We start from the raw sequence: 21,236 nt of genomic DNA, 5'->3' as shown, positions 1-21,236 counted from the left end.
ATGGTAAACATCACTTAATATATAAACTCATTACACCACTGCAAGATCCTGATTGCCATCTGTGTTTGAAATTACTTGGGTTGTCTTCCTCTTTTTATTCTTGCCATCGTTTTTAGAATCGTCGTCAGGGTCTCGAATTCGCTTGGACTTGAAGTATATCCTACACAACACATGACTGTCCAACTGCACAAAATAAGAACCCAAAAAAAAAAGAATTAGTCTAATTTTTTTTAAAAAGAAAATTTAAAAAGTATTTGAAAAAAATTTGAATTATCTAATCATTTTTGCTCACCAACATGTCCCCAGAGTTAGGGTTTGTGGGAATATGGGATGCCTCAACCCTGAACTCCTGCATCTTCCAGTTAGTCTTTTTATTTATTTTCTTCTCTACTTCACCCACAGTAACAGTAACGTGTTCATGGTACTCCAACGTCTTCTTAAATCCAATTGTGACACCATTATCATCTAAGATGTTAGTATCGGCCACCATCGCCTTCCAGTGGCCAGCCCCCGCGTCTCGTCTTGGCCTCTGCCCTTTCCCATATCTCCTTTCTCTCGACGTAAAGATATACCAATAGCCCTCAACATTAGGTTTAGATTTAACTGCAAAAAGAATCAATATATATTATATATACACCACACCATAAATACAATAAAAAAATATAAGAAAATTATATAAATTCAGGAAGAGAAGAGAATAGAATAGAATACCCAATTCGGAAGGATGAACGCTGTACAATTCGGCATCAGTGATCACATTACAAGGGAGTGGTTGTGTATCAAGAACCTTGACGACGAGGTAATGCTCGATAAGCTCCTGGTCGGTGGGTGAGAACCTTACACCTGCGGGGTATGGAGGAGATACGTAAAACCCGACGTACTTATCATCCACCTTGACGTGCGCGTATGGATCCGGATGTGCGATATCTAGTGCGGCCACAGGAGGAGCATCTGATCCTGAAGTCGAGGGGATCTCGGACGACATGGGGAAATCTGCGCCGACTACTGGGATTAATCACGGGCAAGGTTGACGTCGTGAGCATGTCGAAGAGGACTCGGAGCTTTAATATATATATATATATATATATATAGATATGGAGTTTTGGGTTTATCTCTTATTAGAGAATAAGAGTTTGAGATGGAGTCAAATTTCTTTTACTATATCTGTTATCACCGGTGGGTGTAAGTTAATCGATAGACTTTGTCTGAGTTATCAAAGTAGTTAAATTTATCTAAGATCCCTTTTCATAGGTGTAGAATCTAAAGGATCAAGCTTATCCTCTCTTAGAGGTGATCATCCCGTAAGTAACGGGGAAGAGCCAAATATAATGGATCTCCTACAAAAAATATTTTATTTAAATTTTATATGGATATAGTTATACAGTGATATCCAATAAATTAAACATTGGATATGGAACTAAAAGTTATATAAATAGGTGGGCACAATGGGCTCCTCTTTCGAGTTGGGATGGTTGGGTAAAATCTTAGCTGGGCCTAGATTGAGCCTAATAAATATTTAGCGAGTCAAGCTAATGATCAGATCTATTCTCTTCTGGTTTAGTCTGTTTTTTTTTAACCTGAGACACAACCTATTTAAACAAAAAAAAAAAAAAAAAAAAAACTGTGATAATTTCATGTCCTCTTAATTTTTTCATCATCATCCATCTCCATCTTTCTCTTTTGTGTCTCCTCTATCTTTATTATACTTCTTACTTCGTCTCAACCACTCTTCCTCCTCTTCTCCTTGCGATCCACCAAAGAATCAACTATAAATTTTCTATTATAAAGCTCAATCTAGCTCGAAAGACTCGGTTACGAGGAGGTGACAAAAGACCTAAGCCCAAAATCTGTTTGAACCAGCACTCATGAACACTCCTGCTTAGGGGTGAAAACGAGTCGGATTAACTCCGACCCGACTCGGATCGGATTCGGATAAAAAATTTCTATCCGACTCGGATTCGGATTCGGATACGGATACGGATAGAATTTTTGAAAAAAATTCGGATACGGGTCGGATAAATTTTTTGGATTCGGATACGGATATCGGATATCCGTTTACCCGCATATTTTTTTAAATGATTTACAGTTTTTAGTTTGCTTATTTAAATAGTAAGTATTAATATTATTACTAATAATATATTATATATTATTTATAGAGATTAATTTCTCTAATATTATATATTTGACATACAAAAAAATTATTTATTGTAAAACTCTTAATAATTTTGTGTTAATTATATTTAAATAAAATATTATAATTATTTTAAATTTAATCAATATCCGTTTAAGATCCGATCTTTTATCTGAAAATTATCCATATCCGTTTAGTTAGGATATGATTTTAAATTTTTCTATCCGTCCAATATCCGTATCCGAACTAAAAATATAGATTCGGATATGGGTTGAGCACTATCCGATCCGTATCCGATTCGTTTTCAACCCTACTCCTTCTTCTTGTTGTCATGTTTTTCATCTAGATTTTGAGTCATCCATGCTCAACATACAGACAAAAAGGGGGGAAGCCTCTTTCCCATTTATTAAGCCCATCTCCATGCCTCTTTCTCATTTATTAACCCCATCTCCATTGGATATATATGAAAGAAGTTATTATTCCCTTAATGCTTGCATCATGCCTTTGCAGGTTGGGGGCAATGGAGAGGAATAGCTCACTCATTCTATTTAATAGATAAAAAAAAATATGACTGCCTTTTTAACAGTAGCAAACAAAACTTGATGATAATAAAAGGACATAACTTATTGTGCATGAAAGTTGCTAACATAACTTTAGATTTACTTCAATTTTTTTTTTTTTGTTTCAAGAATTTTTCAAAATTCTCAGAGCAGAATTATGAAGCTTTTACAATTTAATTATATTTAGTTTTTTTAATATGCAAAATTAAGTACATATATTTTCTATAAATAATGCATATATTTTTTTATTATAATAGAGTGCAGATGATTTATATATAGGGCTTATTATATTATATCAAAATATTAAAATATAAATTAAATTATAAAAGCCCCTAAATTCTCTTTACCTTTCTAAAAGATTTATTGTAAATTATTTACGTAATAAAAATCCGAATTTATATAGTATAATAGGAAATAGAGGCAAAGGATTCGAGCCCAGGGGCAAAGTCGGTAATAAGTGAGGGGAGAGAAAGAAGAGAGAGAAAGCCCCTAAATTCTCTATAACTCATTAAGGCTCGCCTCGGTAATCTCCAATCTCTCTTACTCACCGCGCGTCGCGCGCATTCGTTTGCGTCGTCGGCGAATTGCCATTCGCCAAGATTCGAGTTTGATCCTCTCTTCCCCCTCTCCTCCCAATTCCAGCTGATCTGGAGGTGATCACTTTTGAGGAAGGGTTTGGGTTTGCGTGTGGAATTCCTTGTTCTCGACGCTCAATTCGATCAGGTAATTCTTGTTGTTTTCTGCTGTCGCCTCTGTTTGCACCCAGATTAGAGAATTTTCGGGTTCTTGATTGGCTTTTCTGGTTGGATCATTGGGGGGAGTTGATCTTTATCTGCAAAGCAGTGGAATTTTGAGTTCCTTTAGCTGTATTTATGTGTTGGTGCTTGGATGCTATTTCTCTTCTTGAAGGTGAAGTTCGATCGTTCTTTTTAGTAGATTGATCTGTTTTATCTTGTCTAAGGTTCTGCTTTGAACTGAGACTCTGTTTCTCTTTATTTTAAAATTACTTTATCCCCTTAAGATGTTTGTTTCTAATTGAGACTTGTGCCGCATTAATCTTTGGCATACACCTTCAATTTATGGAGTCTACTTATATGATTTTTGAGGAATTATAAGCTATATTATGTGAACAGGTTCTGAGAGATGAATCGCGTGAAAGAAGAGAGCGGCACCGGAATGGTACCAAAGAACCAGATTGACTCAGAATCAGATGATGAAGTTAATAGTGGCGGATCGTTGGCAGGAGGCACCTCTGTGTTGAAGAAGGGGCCTTGGACATCAGCAGAAGATGCCGTTTTGGTGGATTATGTTAAGAATCATGGTGAGGGGAACTGGAATGCTGTCAGGAAGAACTCGGGGCTGCATCGGTGTGGCAAAAGTTGCCGTCTTAGATGGGCGAACCATCTGAGGCCAAACTTGAAGAAAGGCCCTTTCACACCTGAAGAGGAGAAGCTGATTGTTCAACTTCACTCTAGGATGGGGAACAAATGGGCTCAAATGGCTACATATGTAAGTCTTTTTTTCCGATTCACTGTATAAGTTCATATCTTATGTTATCATCTTTCCACCAATGAAATATAGAAAGGGATGTAGTTTTATTATCTAGGATTTGTGGTTTAGCAAGAAAGGAATTATGAGAATTTTGCAAGGAGGATTATAGTAGAATGGTTAGAATGAAGAGGTGCCTCTTGTTTGTCTGTGATTTCGTATACCCCTTCAACTAAAAGGGTAGCAGTTGATATGATAGAACAATTCTTTATGACTTAGGATATTGTGAAGTTAAGAAACAATAAACACACAAGTTTTGTGTCACAAACTGAAAGGTTGAGGTAGATAAATGAGTTCAGTAGAGAAGATTGATTAAATTTCACCAATCAGTTTTTGTCTTTCTTGAGCATCTATACTTTTCTGTTATTTTGGGTTGCTGATTTGGGACTTTATTTATGATTTCTTCTTTTTTGTGTTTATGCTTGAAATTTGACCTCAAATGGCATTTCCACAGCTGCCAGGGCGCACTGACAATGAAATAAAAAACTACTGGAATACTCGAATAAAAAGACATCGACGTGCTGGTTTGCCACTTTACCCATTTAATACGTGCTCTGAAGCTTCAAACAATAACCAGCACACGGGAATTAATGCAACTGAAGTTATTTGTGGTGATGAACATCCATATGTGCTCCTTCAGGGAAATGACTTTAATCAAGGGTCTTCATATTATGCACCTCCATTTCTGGACATTTCTCTTAGTGACTTGCCTGTTCAGGCCTTTGGATCCCAGAGTTATTTCATGAATCAAATTGATCATGTGAAGAAGCTTGGAGAATCTGATAGCTTAGTTCCTGGATTTAGTTGTCCTATGGTTAGGGCAATCCCCTCGGTCGAGCAATTATTAGGTGAGGCTAATAGGATTCAGCAGGCCTTAGGTTTTGCTTATCCCTATGGTGATGCTATCACGGGCAGCCATGCCCTTTCAAATGGCAATTACTCTGCTTCTGGGCCCGTCACTGGACCTCTGAAGTTGGAGCTCCCTTCACTCCAAGATACCGAAACTGATACTACTAGCTGGTTGGAATATCCTGCATCTCCGATCACACCTCCTGAGCTAGTTGATTCTTACAGCCCATCCCTTGCAGCAACTTCATTAGTGAAATCTGAATGCGTCTCATCTGGACACAATGGGTTGTTGCAAGCACTGCTTCATGAGGCACAGAAACTAAGCAGTACAAAGAATCAACTATTTGAGAAGAGTTCGAGTTCTTCAGTTGATGTAGCTGCAAGTTCAGGGTTCAATCTTTCTCAGGAACCCTGTGAAAAGTGCTATGACCCAGTCTCCCCCTTGGGCTATTCTGTTACTTCTGTTTTCACCGAGTCCACCCCTCCCATTAGTAGCCTGGATGAGCTTTCACCTTCCAAGGTGCCTCCTGGTAAGCATCACAATTCTTCAAATATTGCTGCTGTCTATCTTGTTGAGGTATTACAGAACAGTTGGATTATTTTTGCAGGTCTAAGTGCTGTGTTGGCTGATCGTCAACATCCTTCAAATCCAAAATTGGGCGAGAAAGATATTTTACCTTGTCCAGAGTTTTTTAGGCCAGATGCACTACTAAGATCAAATTGGTTAAAGGAAGGCTCGTATTTTACAGAAGATCAGTCAATTTTCTATGAAGATATAATAGCACTGCTGAACGAAGATTTGTGCAATGAGTGCAAAACCGAGCCTTCAGGAACATCATCTATGGTTAACGAAAAATAAGAAATAGGGGCTCGATCTCTCTCGGCTGTCATTCTATCAAATTTGAAACCCTTGTGATCATCTACATCACTTCGCAATTTATTCTAGTCCTGGTAATGAAGGGGACTTGATTTCTCTCCCTGGCCAATTGTTACTGAGGAAGGTTGGTTTGTGTGCCCGAAGCTGTTTATAATGATGCATGGGTAAAGATCCTTTGGGCATAAATGAACTTGCGGTGCAAGCAATTAGTTGTTCTCTAATAATATGCAGGAAAACTCTAGTACCTGTGATATTAATTCACATCTTAAGCTAGAAACTCTATTTTTGTTATTCTCATGGACTTGTACTTCACTTCTCATTTGTCAATTGTTCTTGATACTTCAAATGGAATGATGTCATATAGTATGGATTTTACTTTAAGCTTTCTATGTATGGCCATTTTGTTATACTGTTGGAAGGACTTCTTTCATAAGTTTTAGCATGCAAAAATAATTTTGGAACATCAACTATGCTGTTGTGGCACAACAGGAAGTGAAGGTGATGAGAATTATCTGTGTATGATTGCTTTGGATAGAAATCAACTTCTCCATGAGTTTAAATTGCATGGAGATTATCTTGGTGCAGGAAACATTTCCTGTAGAAATGCCATGTTGGTATCATTCAGAGAAAGTTTCATTTGCCCTAATGTTTTTTTGGGGGTGTGTGTGTGTGTGTGTGTGTGTGACTTTAGGACTTGAACCTGTTCAATTCAAGGCAATTTAGAGTAACTATAATATCCAGGAAGTTGATTGCTATCAAATTAAGGGGATTGTTTTTCATGTCACGCCCTACATTAAAGTTATTTTGGTTTACATCCCACCATTTTACTCTTTTAATTTAACCCATACTCTTTTTGCTAAACCATGGAAGTCATCGTAAGGGTGTTTTTTTTTTTATCAAAAAATATATTTTTAAAAAAAAATAAATACAGAGGTAAGAGTTAAATAGTGAAAAGACAGGGTGTCTTTCGTAATACATATATATTTAGGGGTAAAATGAAAATAACCAGTTATGTGAGCGTTTTAGGGGTCTATTTGCAAAACTCCATTCCTCTTTGGCTCTTTCCAAGAAGAGAACGACTTCTTCCGGTCGTAGCAAAAAATATACCCCGCAAAATTGTAACTACTTCCACGGCCTCGACGCACGATAGCCGGCGACGCACTTGCTACGACGCAGTCTTTCATCTCGGCGTTGTTATGATCCAGCGATGAGTTCGAGTAATCTCACCCCGTTAGTCGAGCGGCCATGATGAGCTCCGGCGATGGACACCAATCGATCGGACGGCCCAGATCTCCCATCGCCCGGATCAACGGAGACAGCGGCGGAGGGATCGGATTGGGAGTGGGTGATCAAGAACGTGGAGGAGGTCGAAGGAGTCGAGAAGCCCAAGGTGGTCGAGTGGGAGGATCTGCAGCAGGAGCTCGCGCGGCTCTGGAGCCTCTCTTCTGCCCTAAGGAAGGCGAAGGAGAGGAAGGAGTCACTCGCGAAGCGGCTGGAATCGTTCATTGAGGTGGGTTAATTCGGGTTCTTTGGGTGCGGTTCTCGTGTTCGATCTTTGGTCTGGAGGTTGTGTTTGCTGAGTTTGTGGTTGATAGATTGGATCTTGGAGGTGGAGCAGGGGATTAGATACGAGGGATGCGAAGTTTGTTTGTTTTAATTGGTGAAAGATTGCATCTTATTGTGTTCTGCGGTTGCGACATAGATGATTGATTGGAATCGTAGATTAGATGGTCAGCTGCACACTTACGTGGTGAGAGAGAATTTCCTGAAGGGTGGATAATTGGAGTCCTTTAAGAGTTCTGAGTTTCCGTTATTTTTAGTCAGGAGTTTGTATTAGCTGTGTTTGTGGTAAGGATAAGTCTTGGAAGGTGGAGGAGATTATAGCCTCAGCGGGTTCGAAATTTGGTTCTTTTAATTGGTGAAGAATTGATTCTTCTTTCTCTCTTCCATTACGAGAGAGGTGGTTAGTTAGAATTGCAGATTCTTTGATTAGATTCAAAGGTTTCACTAATGAATAATTCTTCGGTCCTAAATTTTCGTGGAGGGATCCATTCCTGTTTCTTCTCTGTATATATTGTAAGATTAGTTCCCTTTTTTTGTTATCTATTTGGATTGTGAAAGAAGTATGGGATGGTATAGTTGAGTTTTTCCACCTCATGTCGTTATTTGGGTCTTCAATCAATTTGTTGACTAACAGCATTTGTCCAATGTCGTAAACAGTTAAGGACGGAATCACTGCATCAAACTAATGAGTTGGAAGAGATGAGGAAAAATCTTGATGTTCAGAAGATCACTATGAGTGATTTGCTGACGCGTGTGAAGAGATCATCAGAGGATGTTGAGGGCCAGAGGGAGCAACTTTCTCTAGCGATCAGAATGTTGCTGGTAGCAGGCAAGACCCTCTCTGCAGCTCACCAAAAATTGCAGGTATATCTGACTTTAAATATGTTAATTGAAAATTTATATGCTCTATTACTACTGAAAATCTGTTCAATTCTTGTTTCTAATTGTAGGTTAGGTTTCTGGTTTGACATACTTTTCATTATGACCCTTCAATTTTGGTTTTTTAATGTGCCGCATAGTCCTTTTCCTTCTGTTTTTTCATTATTGATATTCTAGATTGTGAGATAGGAGATAACTGGAAACTCTAGAAGATGAAGTGATAGTACATGACCCAACAAATAGAATAAATTACCTGCTCAAGAAATTTGTGAGTCTTTTAACTGCATCGGTCACAGCTGGATATGCAATGTCCTGCTAGATATGCAACTTGAAAGCATAGCTTACCTAGCCGTGATTGTAATGTCATGTGGTTAACTTTGCACCTTATTGGTTACATTCTCTTCAACAAGATGCTAGTTAGCATCAGATATCACCTGCATCTTTTGGCTTTCGTTATATCACTCCTGCTTTATTGATAGTACATCGTATCTGCATTATGCCAAGCATTTTATTCACTAAGTTGACAATAGTTATTGAATTAAAGTGTTTGTTTATGTAAATTTCAATTTGTGTGTTTTTTTCTTCAGGAAGCTAATAAACTGTTATCTGGAGAAAGAGGTTATGGCCATAGCAAGAATCTACAAAAGATGCAACGGAAGAGAGAACAATATATGATATCTCAAATTGCTGCCTTGTATCCTGTAAAGGCCGTCAACGAACAATCATCTGCAGAGAATCTTGATTCACGTCTTGTTGCTAGCAAATCTAGTATGATCCCTCTCTTACTCTCCAATAGCATATGATGTGCTACTCAGACCATGGGTTACTAGCTAAGGAAGTACCGTGTTGTTAAATTAATGACTCTTCATCAAACTGGCATCTATAGTAGGGATTATTGTGATAGATACTATAATAATTTAAAGATGTGAAGGCAAGACGTGACAACTTTGTGATGAAAAAGACAATCTACTTCTTTCTTGCTCGTGGACAACATGCTGTGGTTGTCTTCTCTCCAAAAGTTAGACGCTATGGAAACTAACGATCTCTGATCCTGTAGTTTCACATTTAGGCTCTATTTTGTGATGTCTTTGATACTTTTTCTATTGTGCACATACATCTCAGATTCTCAGTCATAAAAAATTTAGGTGATTTATGACTATTGGTGATGAGGATTAATTCCATTTCCTTCCCATTGGCATAGGACCTTTCAATTTTCACTAGCTCCTTCTGATGTGACATTAGTCTGTTAGGTAAGATGGCCAACATTTTACACCCAGACAGTTTGGCTGCAAGTATTTCTTTTAATCTGTTTCATGGTATACATTCTTCTTAATATTCTAACTGTCACCTGCTTCTTCTCATCATACAGATAGTCAAATACTGATATGATAGAATATTTTTCAGGAGGCACCATATCACCTTCATCAAATGTATCTAAATCTCCACAGTTGTCATCTTTGACAATGTCAGGATTGCAACTAACCACGATCCCTGTAAAAAAGATGAGTTTTTTCAGTGACAAGAAGGAGGTTCAGAGGTCTGCAACTGTTCTAGGCTATGTTGCACATGTAAGTTTTCCTACATCCCAAAAGGATTTAATTTTAACCTTTTTAAAATTTATGTAATCTTATTTATATGCAATCCTTGAAATAAGCAATAACATCAATTTATTCAGATAGTTGTTGATTCATCGTTTGCTTGCTTCCTTGCCTTTGTAGGCAGTCTCACTTGTTGCCTCATACCTTGATGTACCTCTTCGGTATCCTTTACGATTAGGAGGTTCACGCTCGTATGTTCTTGATTACGCACCTGCAGTAGAATCTACAACAGCTGACTTTGCAATAAGTCCAACAGTTACGAGCACAAATCCAAAACCTACAGAATTTCCCCTTTTTATGGAAGGCCAAGACACCACAAGAGCAGCCTATGCAATATTTCTATTGAACAAGGTCTCTTTTACACTTTTTATTTGTTTCTGTTATGCAATGCCCTAATTTATTTTTTTCATCTAGGCATGATATCTTAAATTTTCATGTTTATTTTTGGGATTTTACAATATATCACTTACTTAGGAATGAGGGGCTAGGCTATTTTCAATATAAAAAAAATAAAGAGGGCAGATAAGTCATTTTTAATACTTAAAAAGAAGGTGAAATCTTTAGAAGAATAGTTAAAACCTTTTGAAAGAAATAGTTTATTCAAAGGAAATAACAAAAAGAAAATAGTTTCCAAGTAAATTCTGTCTCCTGCTTGATGCTTTTCAAAAGGCTGAGGGTGTTGTTATTAGTTTTGGTGCTTTGCGATCAGCATGTGAGGCATGAAACTATCTTTGCATTTCTAACCATTTGCCTTTTCCTCATTCTATTAAACATCTAGGATCTCGAGCAGCTGTTGAACTACATCGACGCGGAAAGTCTGGGACCGAGACATGTATTGGCTAATCTAAAGGAGCTTATGGAGATCATCCAGTCAAAGGGATACATCGACAAATGATTAACTCCACTTAACAAAGTTTAGCTCAATTTTGCAAATAACTTTAAATGTAACTATGGCCTGTAATAGTGGATTGGTGCAATTTTTTGAGCACCTTTGTCATGACCCTGAGGGACTAATAAGTTCAGGTTCATTACTGCATAAAAACACATTCTTCCTCTGTATCATATTCTTCTGTCATGCAAAAAGATTGAAAGGCACATCAAATGCTACACGCTTACAAAATCTTTATTATTATGTTGAAGATACTCTATCCAAGTCTTGCCCTTGGATGCAGCTCTGGAAGGACTTGTAATATATTATATGCTGTAGGGCCAATTCAAATAATGAATGAATTATTCTGGGACTCACATATCATATAGGAAGGGATCTATCCATTCATATATCATATAGAGAGATATAAATCAGAAGAACAACAGGGGCTGCCCAATAGTGGGAGTGCATTAATTAGAGAGTTGCCATCCAATTTGCTTCTTAGATTTTTTTTACAGATCACCACCTGATAAAAATAAAAATAAAAACCACCTCGTTTTTCAAATTTACATAATGATCCCTTATCTTTAGATATATTTGCAAATAGTCACCTCGGGTTAGCTTGTAACTTATACCGTTGTACGAGAGATCCCTTTCCCATCTTGCACATCTTCTGCTCAAAAGATAGGTAGAAGAATATACTCATAAAAGCAGGGTTGGTTTTGCAATTTTCTAGAAGGAAGGAAGGGGGTTTTGAAAATAAATCCCAAATGCAGGTTGTTATTTGGAAGAAAACCACATTTTTTTTTTCCTACAGTACAGCCGAGTCGTTGAATCGCTACTGCTCTATGTTTGTACCAAACCCAGCGAAACAAGGAAAGAATAAAGCGGAAAGGTTTTAGAAACAGGGTGGATCCCGTCACCTCCCCGCTACAATAAAAATGACCAAATTCCACTTTTTTAGCCCTTTAGATTTTGTTCTCTTTCCCTTTGCTTCGCCGTCCAAAGCACCGTAGCCACATCCAAGTCACCGACCGCCGCGCAGCAAATTCCAAAAGCAAAGCTTCGATTTTGACACTTCTCTGTGATGATTTGATCCATCTGAGCTACCACCGATCTTTGTTAGCTAGAATCTAAAACCCATTTCTCGCCGGGGTTTTGAGGGCGAGATCTTCCAATCAGTTGATCAAAGGATCGGACTTTGATCGCTATCCGAGGTCGGTATTGCTGTCCCCTGCGCAATTTTAAGTGATCTAGTTTTATTTTTATGTTGTGGATGTGTTTTTCTATCGAAATATTGGAATTTGATTGGTTATTCGAAGTGGGCGCTATGGATTTAAGCTTGGATCATCTTCTTCTGTAGTTTGACTTTGGATTCTTCTCTCCACTAATCTGGTATATGAATTCTAGGAAAGACCAAGATTTTAGTTCTGTTGATTGTGAAAACTAAGAAGAAATCTAATGATTGGTCAAGTGATATTACCTGCATTCTTCTCTTTCTTACAAGTTTTCCTGATATCTAATTCTGCGTGATACCACGTTGCATTTCCACATATCTGTTTGATGATTGTTCAACTGATACGGTTGAATTTTTTGTACTTTATATTTTCCTTTGTCTTAGTGTCTTAATACTCTGTTGATGTTTACTTTTACCAGATCTCTTGTTGGAGAATTAACATACAGATCAAATATGGCTATTGAGGCAAGAGAAGCTACGTTATATATCAGAAAGGTTCTGATACGTTCCATCAGATTAAGTTACAGATCTGTTCGTAATCATCCCGTTGTTTTCAGTGTGGGGTTTTTGCTTCTTGGATTGTACATATCTTTTCCTTCTTTATTCGCTTTTCTTGTTTCTTCCTCGCCTGTTCTTGTTTGTACTACTCTTCTTCTTGGAGCCCTTCTGAGTTACGGCGAACCAAATATTCCTGAAGTGGAAGAAGAGGACAATAGTGCTCGGGAAATTTCATCTCTGAAGGTTCGGGGTTCTATTGATGATCTTTGTATGAAAAAAGATGAGAGCTTCACAGGGCATAGCACAGAGATTGATGAAGCAGCAATCAAAGAGCCATTACTTGGTGAAGAGAGGATTAGTGCTCATATCAAGGGGGAGGAGTATGTCCCTTTAATGAGAACACTTGAGAAGGTTGATACTCCTTCGACTTCAATCTCGTCTGTTAAGGATGACAGTGAAGAGGTTGATGACAAAGTCAATGGAGAAAGAGAACTTCATCTTGAAGAAATAGGTGAGATGGGAGAACTTTCTAAAGAAAAAGCAGCTGATGGATTACTAGCAGTAGACGAAGAATTTGGTGGTTTTACTGCTGCAGATGAAAAGTCAGCTGATGGGCTTAAGATGGATATTAATAATTCAGCAGCAAACATTCAGTTTGATTCTTCTCTTGGTGAAGCACTGCGGCAGATTGATACTCATGCTAGTTCCTCAGATTCTGAATCTGATCTGGCAGAAAGTTCCTCTCCAGATGCTTCCATGGCTGACATTATTCCGATGCTTGATGAGCTTCACCCACTTTTAGATTTTGAATCTGCTCATCCTTCTATGACTTCCAAAGACAACTTAGATGCGACTTCCCAAGTTTCCTCTGAGGACCATGAAGTAGATGATGACAGTGCTGAAGAAGAAGTTGAAAACCATGAAGCTGGTGAAGAAAAAGGAGCAGAGGGGAAGAAAGATGATGGAAGTGAAGCTGCAGTCACATGGACAGAAGATGATCAGAAGAATCTGATGGATCTTGGAACTTCTGAACTGGAAAGGAATCGTAGATTGGAGAGCTTAATTGCTAAGAGAAGAGCAAGGATGAGGTTTCAACTTGAGAATAACTTAATAGACTTAGATGGCAACAATTCTGCTCTAACTATGGAGGAGTTATCACGCTTCAGAGTTCAAATTCCACCCATTTCAGCACCAAGAAAGAATCCTTTTGATTTTCCTTATGACTCAGAGGAAATATCAGTTCCTGGTTCAGCTCCTTCTGTTCTGCTTCCAAGGAGGAATCCATTTGATATTCCTTATGATCAACTTAATGAAACCAACCACCTCTCACGAGAGACCTGGAGCCCTCGGGAGTATACACCAGTTCCACAACAGGATATGTTCTTCAGAAAGCATGAGAGTTTCAACTTAGGCGGTGGGGAACTTAAACAAGAGAAGCGTTTTTCAAGGCTGAGGCCCTATTTTGTTCCAGATACAATGAATTCTGATGAAGGTAGTTCTGCTGTTTACCAGAGACAATTCAGCGACAGGAGTGAGTCTAAATTGAGTTCTGTTCTTGAATCAGAGACTGTTTCTTCAGTTACTGATCAGGATTATCATAATGACCCTGTAGAAGAGGAATTCCATCAAGAGCATGACTCTCCATCTCCTTCAAAATATGACGCTGAATATGCTGAACATCAAAGTCAATCCTCAGATGATGCTGGTTCGATGGTTGTAGAACTAGGGATGAGTGAGATCAGTGCAACTGATGCTAATGCAATTCATTTACATAACATGGTTATGGAGGAAACTTCGGAAGCTTTTGAATTTTCTGGATCATTGGATGGAAAACTTGGTGAAGAAATGCATTCAAGTCCAACCAATTCATATGCTGGAAACTCCGAAATCCTTGAACAGAAGCATGGAGATTCAATATACCCCACTTTGTTGGAAGACTTCAAGGAACCTTCTGTCGTGTTTGATGGGCACGCACATAATTTGGAGCTAGCACAGAAAGCCATGCCACCTCTTATTGCAGATCCCGATCTTCTTAGCTGGGAGGAAAGTGCTGGTGACAGTCAAGTTGCAGATGTCATTCTTGATTCTAGTAGAGAAGTGACTGACAAATCTATCTTTAATATATCGGCTCAAAATCAAGTTTTCCATCCTACAGGTATATCATTGTAGTTTCAACCCATTAGAAGACTTGTATAATTCGTTTATTATATTTTCCTGTAATTATGATTCTCCTATGCAGCTAAAGCCAGTCACAGTGCCAAATCCTTGTTGGAATCTAACATATACATGGATTTTGCAGTAGCCCGTTCATCTTCAATGCTAGTTGACAAGAACGGATACTCAGAAATTGCAGATCAAGTAGGAGAAATGGCTTCTCGTGATGAAACAATCTGGGTAGCTTTGTCTAGTCCACCTTCTATAAAGGAACATGAACCAAAATCAAAGGAGATTGGAGAAAAGGATGCTACTGAAGTTGGATTACCCATAATTTATCAACAGTTTGACGATCCAGTAGTATCTGCAATCTCAGAGGAAGAGTCCCAGTCAAGCTCGCCTACACTTGACGTTAGTGCAAGTCGTCAGGCTAAAGGACATGATTTGGTTGATCTTTCTCATTCAGATGATTCCACTTTATATGCATCAAGAAATTGCACTTCCCCTGGTCTGGGGGATTCCCTGATCAGTATGATGGACTTGCATCCAATTCCTGAGGAGAATTCAGAAGATTTTAAACCTGAAGAAGAACATGAAATCGTCACACATCCTGATGCAGCTTTTTGTTTGACTGGCCTTCAGATAAATGAAGAGCACCATACCATTGGGTCTGTTATTGAACAAGAGCTATCTACTGTCCAGGGAAAGTCTGTGGTGGAAAATTGTGGTAACGATGATACTAGCAGGTTAAACTGTAAGTCAGAGGAAGGAAGTTCTTCAGTTGCTGCTCCTGTACTTCCTAGTCATGATGGTGACTTTATTCAATTTGAGTTGCTTGAGCCAACAGAAACCTTGAATTTGTCCAGTTCAACAGTCATGAAGTCTGAGGTTGTGATCAGAAGAGATTTGACTGAATCCAGAGAAGATATCAACAATGTATTCCAAAGCAAGGAGGAAAGCAATCCTCCTAACTACTTAAATGACTCTGTTGAAGAATCTCACAAGGTCTACCCTGAGCATGTAGAAATCAAAGAGATTGATGAAAATTTGCTATCAGAGCTGGATGCGGTAGGAGATTTCCATGTAGAAGAATTAAGATCAGATCAACAAATACCTGATCTTAAGTTACAAGGTGATGGCCAGTATGATGCTATTGCATCAAATCTTTTGAGTGTTTCGGCAATTCATGGTATGGCCACTGACCTGCAACATTCTGAGATTTCTTTTGATACCTCTGTAAAGTTTTCCTCTGAAGCCAATTTAGAGCAGTCAGACGCTGGAACTTCCTTTGGGCCATCAGCTGGAGACCCTGAGCAGACAGTATATAATCCTAGGAGACATATTCTTCAAGCAAGCTCTGTTGAAGAAATTAATGCACTTATTAAGCAACTCGATGATGAAGAAGAGCAGGTGTCTTCTGTTTCAGTGTCCACAATTGACAAGCTATTGGTGGCAAAGCCAGAACTTCAATCAAGTGAGTTGGAATTCTCTGAAAGTGAAGTGGAGCAAACAGTGAATGATTCAAGGATGCTAGTTCTTGAAGCAAAGTCAATTGAAGATATAGATTCAGCCTTCAAACATTTTGGTGAAAGTCTTGATAAATCCTCCTTTCCAGATTTCGGACCTTCCTACATTACACCAGGTGACATGGACTTGGACACAACAGATTCAGATCTGCATGTTGTTGAAGCGAAATCTCTGGATGACATACATGCAGCTTTCGAGCAGCTTTCTGGTGGCATCATTGACTATCCTTCTGTGGTTAAAGAAGCTAATGATACTGAAAGAAACCTGGAGCCTGATGATCTTGAAGTACAATCAGCTAAAGAGATTGACCTGGCTTCTCCGCATGTGATTACTGGGGAATCTGGCTCAAGTTCGGAGATGCTATTTCTTGAAGCAAAGTCAATTGAAGATATAGACTTGGCCTTTAAACAAGTTGGTGAAAGTCTTGATAAATCTTCCAGTCTTGATATTGGATTTTCCCATGTTATACCAGATGAAATGGACTTGAACTGGACAGGGATTAATTCAAACCTAGTTGTTGTTGAAGCAAAATCACTGGATGACATAGATGCAGCTCTCGAGAAGATCTCTGGTGGCATTATTGACTATCCTTCTAAAGTAACAGAATCTAAAGATGTATCTGGAAGAGCTGATGAGACTGAAAGACACCCGGAGCTTGATGATCTTGATATACAATCGGATAAAGAGATTGAGCGAGCTTCTTCACAAGTGATCGCTGGGGAATCTGGCTCATCAGAGATGCTAGTTGTTGAAGCAAAGTCTGTTGAAGATATAGAATCAGCCTTTAAACACTTTAGTGAAAGTCCTGAAGAATCTTTTATTCCAGATGTTGGACCTTCCCACATTGTACCAGGTGAAATGGACTTGAACTCGACAGAGATTAATTCAAACCTAGTGATCGTTGAAGCAAAATCACTGGACGACATAGATGCAGCTTTCAAGCAAATCTCTGGTGGTTCTAAATTAATGGAATCCGAAGATGAGTCTGGAAGAGCTAGTGATACTGAAAGGTCCCTGAAGCCAGATGATCTCGAAATGCAATCTCCTAAGGAGAGTGAACTACCTTCTAAGCAAGTGGTTACTGGGGAATCTGACTTTAGTGTGGATATGCAAGTTGTTGAAGCTAAGTCAGTTGAAGACATAGATTTAGCCTTTAAACAGTTCGGTGAAATTATTGATAAATCTTCCCTTTTGGATATTGGATCTTCCCATGCTATACCAGGTGAAATGAACTTTGACGTAGAGTCGAACCTACAAGTTGTTGAAGCAAAATCTCTGGATGGCATAGATGCAGCTTTCAAGCATATCTCTGGTGGCATTGCTGACTACTCTTCCCAAGTTACAGAACCGAAAGACGTGTCTGGAAGCCCTGATGAGACTGAAAGCCACCCGAAGGCTGATGTTGGTGAAGTGCAATCAGCTAAAGAGATTGATGTAGCTTCCACGGAAGTGGTCACTCGGGAATCTACCGCTACTTTGGAACAGATGGATCAAAGAACTGATGGAGATGCAACCATGGCAGCTTTTTCTAGCTCTATTGCTCCAACCTTACAGAAGACACAAAAAAAGAAGTCCCATAAATCCAGCTCAAGCTCAAGCTCAAGTTCAAGTTCTAGCTCAAGTGATTCTGACTGATGCAAGGACGACAAAATTTTCTTTTCCCGAGTTCTTTTGAGTATTTTTTTTTTAAATTACAAAATTAAGGGGCTTGTTGTGGCTTTTTTTTCTTATTACCACAAGTTTGAAGCTTTTAGGTAGTCTATGGTTACTTTCCATTCAGTAACCACTTTCACTATGGTTTTTTTTCAGGGTGAGATTTAAATTGATTGGTTTTTGTTTATATTATGTTGTTTGGTATTCATATCCAGTTGTGTTTCTCTGCAATTGTTTGCCATTGGGACAGGAGTTTGTGTCTTGTAATTTATATATATGTTCTAAAGTTATGAGAAAGGCAATTTTCTGAATGATTCACAAGTTATTAGTACTGAAGCATTAATTTGGACTTCTTTCTTCTTGCTCTCTTCTTACCCATTCATTGTATATCCTACATCTATCTCAAAATTATACTAATGATGAATTTATACCAGAAGAATGGACAGCTAGATATAAAAGCATGATAGTAGTTTGAGCTAGTGTTGAAAGAGAATTAAAGAATATAACTTTATCCGAATAGTGGTAGTTATTCTCAGTAGATATCCTCAGATATAAGTGTGCATCATTATAGTATTAATAATTTCATATACGTGCCTTGCATGTTATATAATTGAAGAGTTCTATCTCCTCCCCTATCAACGCCATTTCTCACGGAATCCTTTCACCTACCCGGAGAGAATACTCTATTCGACCTCTGCATTAAATTACATAAAACACCCTCGACTCCCCTATATTTGTTAGCACATTTTCAAAAATCACCCTCAAGAGGAGGTGTTCTTGAGTTAAACCGTAAGAAACATAAAATATAGGGTGCAAAATGAAAAAGGTCAGAAGTTCATGCATGCCACTCTCCATGCCTACCTAATGGCTTTATTCAAACGTTATGTTAGACCAAGAATAGTTTATGCCATCTATATCCAAGTTCTCTAAGGAAACCGACATTAGACAGAGCTACTTTAATCATAACAATGCATTAAGAACTTGGGTAATTATACTGTTTTTCTTTTCATGTATTCCCTCCAAAGTTTCTTATTTACATATATACCCTTCTAAATTTTTTTTATGTACCTCTTCATAATTCTTTTTATTTGGTATGCAACTTCCAGTTTAACACTATAAACTAAACTAAATCCGTTTGGCATCCACTGTATAATTTTAAAAACCTATTTATCCATTTAAATAATTAAAAAAACCTAATAGACTAGATGCAATTCTTTGTATCTAATTATCCCAATCTATCACTCTCCTCTCTTCTCATTTCCATCCTCCACTCCTAACTTATTTCTCAACCAAGTTATATATTACTTTAGATATAACATCTAGAGTATTATTTTTAAATATAAGAAACTAAATAACCTCTTAATAATTTAACTAGTAAAGAGACAGATATTCTTAGCTTAGAGGAATGTTTATAAATAAGAATAAAGTATTACGATATTTTTATATTTAGTATGATTAAATTTTACCAGCTAGTTATGTAGGGGTATACATGTAAAAAAAACAAAAGTATTCAATTTTGCAGTGGTATATAAGCAAATAAGAGATTAGAAGGGTGTTATGTGCAAAATACCTATAATTTCATTCCAATGTCTTGTGACACGTCATTTATCTATCATCTAATTACGCGGAGACAGTTGTTTCCAGAGCGGGATAACTGGATAGCCCACCACCAGAATAGGAACTTTATCCAATCCATCGCTCCTTATTACAGGATTAAGTAAAACTTATCCGCGCTTTGGTCCTCACTTGTCAACCGCGTTACAGCTATCACCCATTCACGCAAGCATTTAAGCGCATTTGCAGTTCCAACCTTACCTTTTTCACTATTTTCAAACCATTCCTGAGTTGAGAGGGTTACATCGATAAGACGAGAGTGATGATATGTTGATATGCGAAGAGTGAAATAAAATATTCATAAATGTAGGGTGTTGTTTGCAATTGTCCGTCATACAAACCGCGGACCTTCTGTTCGGATATAAATTTGAACCCCACGCCCAAAATTTTCCTCTCCGCTCCCACTCCAACCTCCTCTCACGTCGTCTTCTTCTTCTTCTCCGACTCCTCTCCTTCCCATCTCCAGATCTCCACAATGATGGCGGATCGCGTCCACCCCACCTCCGACTACTCCGGCGAGATTCCGCCGGGGAACCACTCCTCCTCCTCCTCCGACCCCTCCTCCAGCCCCTTATACCACCCCTCCGACTTCCACGGCAAGTCCGATCTCTCCTCTTCTCCTTCCCCCGACTACGTGATCCAGGTACCCAAGGACCAGATCTACCGCGTCCCACCGCCGGAGAACGCCCACCTCATCAAGACCTACACCCGCCGCGCCGCCGGCCGCCGCCGCAGCCGCGGATGCTGCCGCTTCCTCGCCTGCTTCGCCCTCGTCCTCGTCTCCCTCGCCGTCGCTATCGCCGCCACCGCCGCCGTCCTCTACCTCGTCTATCGCCCGAAGCTCCCTTCTTACTCCTTTGACTCCCTCACCGTCAAGAATCTCAACCTCTCCCTCCCAGCTGGCGCCGCCTTCTCCCCAAAGATCGATGCTGCCGTCCGCGCCGTCAATCCTAATGGCAAGATCTCGATCTTCTACCGCGAGGGGAGTTCGATCAGCGTCTTCTACGACGGCGTCAACCTCGCAAACGGCGTCTGGCCGGCGTTCGACCAGAAGCCAAAGAACGTGACGGCGTTTGTGACGGCATTGACGGGGAAGGGGATCCGTCTGTCAACCGCGATGCACAACAAGATGCTGACGGCGGAGAAGCGACGCGAAGTGCCCTTGACGGTGGATGCGAGGGTTCCCGTCAGGGTTAAGTTTGGCGCCATTACGACGTGGACGATCACCGTTAAGGTGAAGTGCGACGTGACGGTGGATAAATTGACGCCGGCTGCCAAGATCGTCTCCAAGACGTGCCACGTAAAGGTGAACCTTTGAGTAATTAAGGGGTTAAATAAAAAGATAACAACGTGGTTTAAGTTTTGAGAGTGTGGTTAATTTCTCCGGGAGAGTCATAGTTAAAGTGTACAAACAGAAGTATTACGATTAGAGATGTAATCGCTATTTATCCGTTGTTTGTTTGGAGTGGATTTGCAACCTGTCTCTCTCTACGGAGCTCGAACTCCTGACCTCCTGGAGACGTACGAGTTTCTCGAAAGTTATCTTTTTAAATCAGTTTATGTCGTCGTAATCGTGATTGCTTTGTTGATTACATTCCCATCCTCCTCCTTTATTTTTATTTTTCTTCAAAGATTTGAGTATTAATATATTTGAGTAGCCATCACGTCTTGGATCCAGAA

General features: G+C 39.1%; 4 protein-coding genes across 6 annotated transcripts; all 4 read left to right on the top strand.

Annotated features, from left to right (window-relative positions):
• The first annotated feature begins 3,151 nt into the window (after positions 1 to 3,151).
• Positions 3,152 to 6,311, top strand: LOC140761769 (transcription factor GAMYB-like). Of its 2 annotated transcripts, XM_073099237.1 has the most exons (4): positions 3,153 to 3,414; positions 3,825 to 4,200; positions 4,694 to 5,618; positions 5,697 to 6,311. In XM_073099237.1, the coding sequence occupies exons 2-4, from the start codon at positions 3,835 to 3,837 to the stop codon at positions 5,945 to 5,947; spliced, it is 1,542 nt and encodes a 513-aa protein (XP_072955338.1). In that variant the 5' UTR covers positions 3,153 to 3,414; positions 3,825 to 3,834; the 3' UTR covers positions 5,948 to 6,311. The 2 variants fall into 2 exon arrangements, with proteins under 2 accessions (XP_072955336.1, XP_072955338.1); XM_073099235.1 differs by having other exon boundaries at positions 3,152 to 3,414; positions 4,694 to 6,311.
• A 737-nt stretch (positions 6,312 to 7,048) lies between these two features.
• On the top strand, positions 7,049 to 11,130 carry LOC140761786 (vacuolar protein sorting 38). The gene is made up of 6 exons (XM_073099262.1): positions 7,049 to 7,475; positions 8,186 to 8,392; positions 8,995 to 9,175; positions 9,812 to 9,975; positions 10,126 to 10,356; positions 10,784 to 11,130. Exons 1-6 carry the CDS (start codon positions 7,227 to 7,229, stop codon positions 10,898 to 10,900), a joined length of 1,149 nt encoding a protein of 382 aa, XP_072955363.1. The 5' UTR covers positions 7,049 to 7,226; the 3' UTR covers positions 10,901 to 11,130.
• A 636-nt stretch (positions 11,131 to 11,766) lies between these two features.
• LOC140760882 (uncharacterized) lies at positions 11,767 to 18,270 on the top strand. 2 transcript variants are annotated; one of them, XM_073097949.1, is made up of 3 exons: positions 11,767 to 12,090; positions 12,530 to 14,763; positions 14,908 to 18,270. In XM_073097949.1, exons 2-3 carry the CDS (start codon positions 12,564 to 12,566, stop codon positions 17,922 to 17,924), a joined length of 5,217 nt encoding a protein of 1,738 aa, XP_072954050.1. In that variant the 5' UTR covers positions 11,767 to 12,090; positions 12,530 to 12,563; the 3' UTR covers positions 17,925 to 18,270. The 2 variants fall into 2 exon arrangements, with proteins under 2 accessions (XP_072954050.1, XP_072954049.1); XM_073097948.1 differs by having other exon boundaries at positions 14,848 to 18,270.
• Positions 18,271 to 19,955: 1,685 nt separating this feature from the next.
• Positions 19,956 to 21,127, top strand: LOC140761059 (NDR1/HIN1-like protein 13). Its single transcript, XM_073098238.1, has one exon. The coding sequence runs from the start codon at positions 20,032 to 20,034 to the stop codon at positions 20,872 to 20,874; it is 843 nt and encodes a 280-aa protein (XP_072954339.1). The 5' UTR covers positions 19,956 to 20,031; the 3' UTR covers positions 20,875 to 21,127.
• Positions 21,128 to 21,236: the final 109 nt, after the last annotated feature.

Source organism: Typha angustifolia, chromosome 6, assembly GCF_048772165.1.
Source record: "Typha angustifolia cultivar Huaian chromosome 6, ASM4877216v1, whole genome shotgun sequence".
Taxonomy (NCBI): domain Eukaryota; kingdom Viridiplantae; phylum Streptophyta; class Magnoliopsida; order Poales; family Typhaceae; genus Typha; species Typha angustifolia.
The sequence above is the reverse complement of the archived record's forward strand: the minus strand, read 5'-3'. Positions and strand labels throughout refer to the sequence as shown.